Here is a 9,867-nt window from a genome sequence, read left to right on the forward strand (position 1 = left end):
TCAGGCTCCACCCTAGCCTGCTGAGCCAGGCCCTCCATGACTTCATCAACGGGGGGCCACAATAGCACCCTAGCCAGCCTCTCACTGTATACTCATACTGTAGAAGGAAGATTTGGGGGAGGAGGGTGGTGATGGGACAAGCAAAACTCTAGACTCAAATGTATGGCTGCTGTGACACCTCGGGAGAGAGGTGGTGCCACAGATGGTGGCTGTGTGCAAGAGAATTGCTTCAGTTGTCAGTGAGTGGTCCAGGGGCCACCACTGACATCAAAAGTGGAGTTAATGAGCACATCCTGTTGGCCAGGTGTCAAACACTCACAAGCATCTCGTTTACACAGCCTCCCTCAGTGTGCAGGAGCCTTGGGCATACAGCAGGCTAGTAACACAGGTTCTAACAGTGGAAAGCCACAGGGCTGACTGACTGACAAGACCCCTGCCTTTACCTTGAAGGCAAGACCGCTATTGGCACTGCCACTTGGGGAGAGCCTGGGCTGATTTGTGCCATCCTCTCTCCCCCCAGGGATCTGGAAAATAGGTGCTGTGGCAGTCTGAGTTTTGAGTGGCTTCTCGAAAATTTGTTCCAACCTAAGAGACCAGTGTGTGCCAGTCCTGGTGTACTGAGTGCCATGACCCTGGGGGTGACTACCACTGTTAACGCGTACAGACTCTTAACACTTGCCACGCTTGCTCTGCCCTGTAGAATTCCATGAACAGGCTGGCCGTGCAGGCTCTGGAGAAGATGGAAACCAGAAAGTTCAACTCCAAGAGCAAGGGCCGCCGGGAGGGCAGCTGTGGAGCCCTGGACACGCTTAGCAGCAGCTCCACATCCGACTGTGCCATCTGCCTGGAGAAGTACATCGATGGAGAGGTAGTGGCAGGGCAGGACCTGTACTGGGCAGGAGGAGGTGGACAGGGCCACAGTCTTCCCTGCAGCCTTGTAGCAGCCAAAGGGCTTCAACGCCAACCCTCGAGGGGCCAGCCTCAAGGGGATGAGCAGACACAACACTCTCCAGAGGGTCCAGCTGTCGTACAATAGCTAACTTCTGAAGCTGAACAGAAATGTGTCTGTGGCTCATGCCTGTAATCCTAGCTGATCAAGAGGCTCGCGGGTCGAAGCCGGCCCTAGCAAATAGTTCAAGAGACCCTGTCTCAAAAAAGCCCAACATAAAAAAGGACTGGTGGAGTGGCTCAAGGTGTAAGCCCTGAGGCAAGCCCCGGTACCACACACAAAAAAAAAGTGTGTGACAGAACAGAAAATGCCTCGTTTTAAGGACATTCACACAAGCCGACTTTGTTTTCAAATCACTTTTCTGGAAAGTCTGATTCTTGACTCAGTATATTTCTTGCAAAGAGTCAAGGGATTTGATTTTTTGTTTTGTTTTAGCCTTTGTAGCTCCTTCTTTTGAAAATGCCCCCAAAAAAGTTGAAAGAAAAATACCATGAACAGTTTGCATCATTGTAGATCACCCATCATTAACCATTCACCACTTTTGCTTAATCTCTCTGGAGACATGGATGCTTATACGCACATGATTTGGGGGACCAGGGAGCAAACCATTAGAGAACCGCAGGCATTTGATGGCTTTTTGAAAGTGCTCCACTGCTGTATAGACTGTTGGGTAAAATGAGCATTTGTAGGCTCTGCCCTTGGGAACTGTGTTCCTGTGTGGATTCTGGGTGCAGACTGCCTGCGCTCTGACCCTGGTCCTGGCAGATTTTAGCTTTGTGAACGGGGTCAAGAGACTTCATTCTCTGCCTTCATTCTCTTGTGACATGGACTTGAGACCAAGCGCATTCCAGGTGATCAGGAAGGTTACATGAAAAATAATTTGTAGACCTTGGCACTGAGTCAGGGCCAGTGTTAGGTGTTAATTTGGACATTACTGTGTCAGACTGTCACTCTGTCCACATAGACTGCTGTTGTTGTGAACCCTGTGCCCCCATCGGAAGTGTTCAGGATCCAGTAACAGCCAGGACTACAAAGTTTTGCTCCTACGCTCCCACAGCCAGTCACAAGTCCCAGACACCTTCCTTTGTACTCGTCCCCATTTGGGGTATTTATAGGCAATCTTCCCCAAAGATACATGTCCTGGGTGTTCCTGGTTCTTTCTCCAAAGCTTCATATCCTCACTGGCCTGAGACTTTGGTCTTCTCCGTGTAGAGTGTGAATCTTCGTGCCCTCCAACTCCAGGAAAGGGAACTGCTTCCCTGCTCCTGTCCCCTTAACACTGAGGGTTGTAATTAGGGCAGGTGGAGGGGCAGTTTCCTTCTCCCTAGAACCCACCCATGGCCCCTGCCTAGGGAAATGGAGCGACAATAGCTGGAGGTGGGGAGGGGAGCAGGGAGAATGTTAGCTTTCCGTTACTGTAACAAATGGCTGAGATAATCAACTTAGAAAGCAAAAGGGTTATTTAGACTCATTTAGTTAGGTTTATTTTAGAGGTTTTAGCCCACAGTCAGTTGGCCCCATTGCTTTGGGCATCGTGGTGGAATACATGGCAGAGCAAAAGCACTCGCTTCGTGACCAGGACACAAAAGAGGAGGAGAGCTGGGTGCATGGCTCAAGTGGTAGAGAGCCTGCCCAGCAAGCCCAAAGCCCTCAGTTCAAACCCTAGCACCACCCAAAAAAGAAAATTAGAGAAGAAGAAGAGACCAGGACCAGGGTCCCATGATGCCCTTGGAGGGCACACCCCTGTCACCTAAAGACCTCCCTATAGGCTCCACCTCCTAGCAGTGCCAAGCTGGAGACCAAGCCTTTAGCACATGGGGTACAGCTAAGATCCACACTATTGCAAGAAGTCACCAAAAGGGTGGACAGGACTCCTCGGTCCATGCTGGGCTCCACAGGAGGAAGCCTGTGCGAGGCTGAGGGCAGCACTGCCTGCCATGGTGCCCTCCTTTCAGGCCATGTTCCCTTTGTGCTTTCCAGGAGCTGCGGGTCATCCCGTGTACTCACCGATTCCACAGAAAGTGCGTGGACCCATGGCTGCTGCAGCATCACACGTGCCCACACTGTCGGCACAACATCATAGGTAACGGTCACCTCCCTCAGGAGTTGCTGGAATCAGGTCAGAGGACACTGTCCTTTCGCAGTGCCTGGCGAGAGCATGACACAGCTTGCATGCACGGCAGCGTTGCCTTGCAGACCCGCTGGCGTGGCGGCCATGGGCAATGTGTCCGGCCTCTCTGGGCCTCTTGCCCCAGGCTCTTTAGTGGGTGACAGTGACGATGCTTGCCCATGTCCAGAACACACGGTTGTTCCCAGGGCCCACAAGAGATGATGAGTGTGTGGTGGCAGGTACACAGTGCTGCTCCCATGTCACCGTGTTTTGATATGGGGTAAGGGACACTGCTGTCTTCACAACCCTTTTGCTCTCTATGGACCCCCTGGTGCCCTGGTCAGGCAGAACAGTGGGGAGGTGGGAGATGGACCCTTAAGGGAGTGACCCCCTCCCCCCCCTTTCACAGAGAGGCAAGTCAGCCTCTGCCAGCTCAGCCAGACTTGGTGACACTTTAGAATGTGAGAATAGGCCCCTGGCAGGTGGCCCAGCTTACTGCTTCAACCGTGCTTACCTTGTTTCCCCACCTCTCCCAGAACAAAAGGGAAACCCTGGCTCCATGTGCGTGGAGACGAGCAACCTTGCACGCAGTCGGCAGCAGAGGGTGACCCTGCCAGTACATTACCCGGGCCGTGTGCACAGAACCAGCGCCATCCCAGCCTACCCTACGAGGACAAGCATGGACTCCCACGGGAACCCAGTCACATTGCTGACCATGGACCGGCACAGGGAGCAGAGCCTCTATTCTCCGCAGACCCCCGCCTATGTCCGTGGCTACCCGCCCTTGCACCTGGACCCCAGCCTGGCCACTCACCGCTGCGGCCTGGAGCACCGGGCCTATTCACCAGCCCATCCCTTCCGCAGGCCCAAGTTCAGCGGCCGCAGCTTCTCCAAGGCAGCTTGCTTCTCCCAGTACGAGACCATGTACCAACACTACTACTTCCAGGGCCTCAGTTACCCGGAGCAGGAGGGCCAGCCCCCACCCAGCCTGGCACCCAGGGGCCCGGCCCGTGCCTTCCCGCCGAGCGGGAGCAGCCTGCTGTTCCCCACCGTGGTGCATATGGCACCGTCCGCCCACCTGGAGAGCGGGAGCACGTCCAGCTTCAGCTGCTCCCACGGCCACCGCTCTGTGTGCAGTGGCTACCTGGCCGACTGCCCAGGCAGTGACAGCAGCAGCAGCAGCTCCGGCCATTGCCACTGCTCCTCCAGCGACTCCGTGGTGGACTGCACCGAGGTCAGCAATCAGGGCGTGTATGGGAGCTGCTCCACCTTCCGCAGCTCCCTCAGCAGCGACTATGACCCCTTTGTCTACCGCAGCCGGAGTCCCTGCCGGGTCAGCACCGGGGAGCCGGGTGGCCTGGGCACCTCGGCCCGGGGCCCTGCTGTGCACCTCGAGGGCTCCCTGCCCTCTGATGAGCTCTGGGCAGCACATGGCCATGGTGCTGGCCGGGGAGAGCCGTGGCCGGGCCCTGCCTCTCCCTCGGGGGACCAGCTGTCAACCTGCAGCCTGGACCTAAACTATAGCAGCAGCTCCTCGCTGGAGCCCCGGGGACCCAATGGCTCTACCTCAGAAGTGGGGCTCGACGCCTCTCCTGGGGCCGCCCTGGACCTCAGGAGGACCTGGAAGGGGGGCCATGAGGGGCTGTCCTGTGCCTGCTGCTGCGAGCCTCAGCCCTCTGCACTGGGGCCCCCGCTCCTGGAGGGCTGTGGCCCTGGGAGTGGGGACCCTCAGCCGGCCAGCTTCCAGGGCCTGTATGGCCTTCGCCCAGACCATTTGCCCAGGACAGATGGGGTGACCTATGAGAGCCTGCCCTGCTGCTTCTATGAAGAGAAGCAGGTGGCCCGCAGTGGCGGGGGTGGCGGCTGCTTCGCGGAGGACTACTCGGTGAGAGTGCAGTACACACTGGCTGAGGATCCCCCACCCAGCTGCCACCCAGGGGCCCGGGACCTGAGTCAACGCATCCCTATCATTCCCGAGGATGTGGACTGTGACTTGGGCCTGTCCCCAGACTGCCAAGGGACCCACAGCTTCAGTCCCTGGAGTGGGACGCTGGGCCTGGACGCCCCACGGCACCACAGGGGGCTGGAAACAGCCCGGGAAGAGGAGCGGGCTCCGTGCCACCAGGCCGAGGTGCTGCTGCAGCCTGGCTGCCCACCTGAGGAGGCGGGTGCCACCAGGGCCAGCCTTCCCAGTGCCCCTCAGGACACTCAGGAGCCCAGCGTGCCAGTTGCTGAGGCTGCAGGTGAGACTGATGGCAGTCCCTTCCGTGCAGGTTCTCTTCTTCAGCACTTGGCTTTAACACAGCTGTACCTGATGGTGTCCAAAGGTCATTCCCTTCCTCTGGTTCCAGGTCCACTGAGCCCTGTTTGTGTGATCCTGCCATCTCCCCAACCCTGTCACATCCACAGCAGCACTTACTCCCAAAGAATCCTCAAGCGTATCCACTTCCTGCCACCCCTGCAGTCCAGACCCACTCCTCTCAGCAGGGCAAAGGCATTAGCAGCCTTCTGACGGTCTCCTGTCACTGGCCTGGCCTTCTGTCCCACCTAGGAGGCACCTTTAATAACTTGCTGTTACCTTTTGTGTCTTCAAACCGTGAACTTCTCACCATGTCTGACCTGGCCTCTTTCTCTTCCTTGCTGGCTTTAGCTCCTTTTGCCTCCTGTCCTTCCAAGCTCATGCCAACCTCCCGACCGCTGCCCCCACCTCTCCTCCAGATCGCAGCTTAGGCACCCCTCCACCCTCGCCCCCCGTTACGCCCTAAGTCATCCCAACCTGTGGTTACTGCGTGGGCAGTCTTCAGGCTCTGCGAGGGGTTCCTCCCTGTCCTTCCAGTGCCTGCGCCTGCCCAGTGCACACTGGGTACTCAGTTAACACCACTTTGTGTGTTGCGTTTGCTTGTCACCTAAGGCAGACTACTGTGTTCTGAGCACAGACTGAGCCCTTCTAAGAAAAGGAGGCCTGCTTCAGCCCTTGTCACATGCACGGTCCATTCACCATTGTGAGCTGTCACTCCTGAGAGCCTGCCACACACGGAGGCCCTTTCCTCTTCCCTGTGCTCTGGGTCCGGAACCTGCAGTGCCAGCTCCCTGCCCTGATGACTGTCTCCCTTTCTCTCCTAGGACCAGGATCTCACCCAGGCAGCAGCCCAGGGGCCTGAGCTTGGAAGGGACTCTTCTGGAAATCAGGAACTGTACGGAGATTCCAAACCAACTCCCTTCAAAACAAATATTTTTTAGCTTTGACAAACACACAAAAAGTGGTAATAAAGAGAGCCCTCCTTCTCAACCCAAAATGTGAGCCAGCTGTGGCAGCCCCTCCCCATTAACAAACCAACAGACAAAATCTCGAGTCCTTTGTCTCTTTCCACAATGTGTTGTTCTTCTGTTTTGTGAAGTGTGTGCTTGGTGTTCCAAGGTGTGCGGGATTGAGTTGTCTGCTTGTTTTTTTAAGATATTATATGTAAATGTAAAAAGTTATTTAAATATATATTTTAAACGAACCCTACCCACCAACTTTTGCTGAAAACAACAAAAAAAAGTCACTGCTGCGTTAAATGAACCACACCACGTGTAGATACTGCTGTCTCCCAGTGGGAGCTGAGGCCTTTGAAAGAGAGCTCAGGACCTATATACCTGCCTTAGAAGATGCACCAGAAACTTGAAGTGACGCTAGCTGATGTGGGTACAGACTGAGGAGCTGTGCAAAGCTGCCTCTTTCTTCCTCCCGGCAAAGCCGAACGTACAAAACGTCAGGTCTCCTCAGAAGCCAGGCCTTTCTGGCAGGTGATGGACACGCTAGGGATGAGCCAGAAGGTGTGCAGTCCTGGGGAGCAGCCCCAGGGTGACGGACAGCTCTGCCCAGCCTCCTCCACTGTCCGTTTTGCTCGTTATCCCAAGGAAAGTCGTAAGAGTTCACAGTCCTTATCTGGACAGAGGTCAAGATCACAGTAAGGGCAGTGTTCCTGGGGTTCTATTCCTGAACTCTGACCCCTGGGGCGAGGATGGGAAACCTCTCCCCTCTGTGATCCTGACTTGGGAACCCTTTGCAAAAGTCTTTTGGGCTTCCTGGCACTGGCTGCACAAATGGTTGGACGGGTGGACCAGGCAGACACCCAGGAGGAATGTAGTTTTATGGCCTTGGTGTCTGACGTGGGGGTGGGGAAGGGTTGCTCTCCACCGAGGGCATGCTGGGGTATGCAGGTGTCTTTGTGGGGACAGCCGCACCCCTCCATTGCTGCTTCCCGGGGGCACATGCCCCTCGGTGCCCTGAGCCCCCTCTGTGTACTGTGCCATCCCTCCTGGTCCCCAGGGAAGCAACCGCTTCAGGGTTACCCAGCCTCTGACTCAGGGCTGAACGCTCATCTGCCCCGGGGCGCCTACTGCACTGCGTACCGAATGCACTGTAGCACTGACCCCACGGGAGGCAGACAGCCAGGTAGTGTAGACCCAGAGGGGAACTTCTGTGTATTTTTCCAGACTTTGTTTTTTTTTTTAAAGGGGGAGGGAAAGTTTTAAAAACCCACGTCTTTTTCTTTTTTCATTTTTAAAAGGGAGAGAGAATCTATTTAAAGCTACTTCAGATCAGGGATTGTCATCTTTTCTCCAATGTAGTCTTTGTTGTTTAAAAAAAATTTTTTTTTAAAGGAAACTGAATCAGATTAGGCATCGTGTTTACTAACTTCTCTGGACACTTGTTCATTTAGCCATCTGAGAGAAATTGAGCTGTTGCGTCTAAAAGCCTCATTTACAGAGCAGGAACCGTGGGACCTGGCCCCCTGTAGTGGGAAAATAGGGACCACCCTGGGTTGCCAGGAGACTGTGGTGTCCCCTTCTCCAGTCAGGCTCACAGGAAGTCGGCCCAGGGTCCCGAAGGACGTTTTGAAAGAGAATCTCACCGTATCAGAATACTTTGTTCTTTGAAAGCCCGGCCTATAACCAGGACACTTGCTTTACAAGTAACTCAGCATTTGACACAAAGAAATCCAAGCATCAAATGATCCCGGCCATTTGCCATTTAGGAACTCTGCTGAGATTTGTCCTCCAGCCTCTGGGGGACAGTCCCTAGGGACTGCTTCCCCAGGCTGGGCCCAGCACACCTGTTGGTGAGGGTGTGAGAAGAAGCTGTTGACATACGATCACACCCATGGCCACCGCCTTTATTTCTGGGGCCAGGAGCGGCAGCTGTGGGGCCACCAGCTTGCATTACTTGGTTTTGGTGGCGGGGGAGGGTGGCTTTTAACATGAACTGCAGAAAAGCAACTTCTCATTGTTGAGATTTTTTTTTTGTTATTTGTGGTTTTGCTTTTTTTGTTTGTAATGCGTTTGAGCTCATATCATCTTTCTTGTCTGAAACTGTCCCCCCAAAGCGGCCCTGGCTAGAGAACTGCTTCTTGCTAGCCATAAACAATAAACAGATGAGAATTTGGATTTTTTTTTTTTTTTTTGGTGGTAATGGGGTTTGAACTCAGGACTTTGCGCTTGCTAGGCAGGCGCTCTACCAGCTGAGCCACTCCACTCCACCAGTCCGAAAACTTGGACTTAGTAAAACAAACGCATTCAATTGTCATTTAAAATAAATAATTCACGAAGTGCATTTAATTTTTGCAGTTTATGGGAGGACAGAAACAAAAATGAAAATTTCAAAACTTAAATATCAGCCGGTGTCTTTTGTGTTGGCTCATCAGACAGCGAGGTCACTAGAATAAAGTAATCCCAACCATCTTATCACGTCATCATCGAAATCCAAAGAAATGCCTTCCTTGAGGTTCTGAACTGCAGCCATGGGACTTGGTGAGGTGGGGTGGGGTGGGTGGCCATGGAAACAGGGCATCCTGCTTCCCACTGGGAGCCCTGTCCCCATGTCGGCCCTGGGGCTCAGCCCTGGGTGTAGGGCCACCCTGTAAGTTCCAGAAGCAGCTGAAAACGGCTTTAATCTCAGCCCCTTCCTCTCCCCTCCAAACCTCTTTGTTTCTTTTCAGCTCCATCTGCTGTTCCCTGCTCAGATCCTCCTCTCTGTGCTGTTTGCTCTCGAAGTTCACACAGGACTAATGCTTTTTAAATGAGGTCTGACAAACAATTACTAATCAGAACTATCGTCTTTTGAACAGAGCTGCCTTTTTTCTATTCTTTATATAAATTCTATCATGAGCTAACAAGGCACTATTTAAAAAAAATTTTTTTATTTTCTCCCATAGCACTTAAGAGATATTTTGTAAAGACTTTGCTGTAAAGATTTTGTAATGAAATGGTCTAAGGGCTCTTTTTTCCAACATTACCATTTTTTTAAAAAAAATGTTTTAAAAGCTAGAAAACTTCTGTATATTCTGTGTATAAATAGCAGCACATTTCATTTATGGAAATATGTTCTCAGAATATTTATTTACTAATATATTTATCTGAAGCCATGTCTTACGTTGAGAGTGTGGCGTTGTTGGAGTAATCACTGAAAATGACTAACACGAGGCCCTGTAAATACATAATTGCACACAGACTTTACATACTTGCAGACCAAAAATGATTTAAAACAAATTGTAGCCTTCTATGGTTTTGTAACAAATTGTACAGATGACTGTAAAAAAAAAAAAATACAATTTTATCAAGTGTCATATGTTGTCATTGCTGTGTTCCCGTTAAAGTCATCAGTCTGCAGAGAGGTTCGCATGGGGCGGTGCTTTGAACTTCAACTTGCCCATGGAGGCCACCGTGTAACTTCCTGTCCTGTCGAGAGAGAGTCCAGGTGTGGACATAAGCATCTGCTTATTCCTGGTGGTGGCTACAGGTTTTCTGCTCAGCTTAGGTGGAAAAA

At 52.8% G+C, this 9,867-nt stretch overlaps 1 protein-coding gene across 4 annotated transcripts in view; it reads left to right on the forward strand.

Moving 5' to 3' along the window:
* The window catches only part of LOC109691843 (E3 ubiquitin-protein ligase ZNRF3), a 135,235-nt gene extending 125,568 nt beyond the window's left edge, over window positions 1–9,667 (forward strand). For all 4 annotated transcript variants that reach the window (XM_074060912.1, XM_074060913.1, XM_074060915.1 and 1 more), the window contains exons 6-9: window positions 701–868; window positions 2,930–3,032; window positions 3,596–5,302; window positions 6,183–9,667. In XM_074060912.1, the coding sequence (XP_073917013.1) occupies window positions 701–868; window positions 2,930–3,032; window positions 3,596–5,302; window positions 6,183–6,220 (2,016 nt within the window). In that variant the 3' untranslated portion in view covers window positions 6,221–9,667. The remainder of the gene's footprint in view (window positions 1–700; window positions 869–2,929; window positions 3,033–3,595; window positions 5,303–6,182) is intronic.
* The last annotated feature ends 200 nt before the right edge of the window (window positions 9,668–9,867 follow it).

Source organism: Castor canadensis, chromosome 18 (genome assembly GCF_047511655.1).
Source record: "Castor canadensis chromosome 18, mCasCan1.hap1v2, whole genome shotgun sequence".
Lineage (NCBI taxonomy): Eukaryota > Metazoa > Chordata > Mammalia > Rodentia > Castoridae > Castor > Castor canadensis.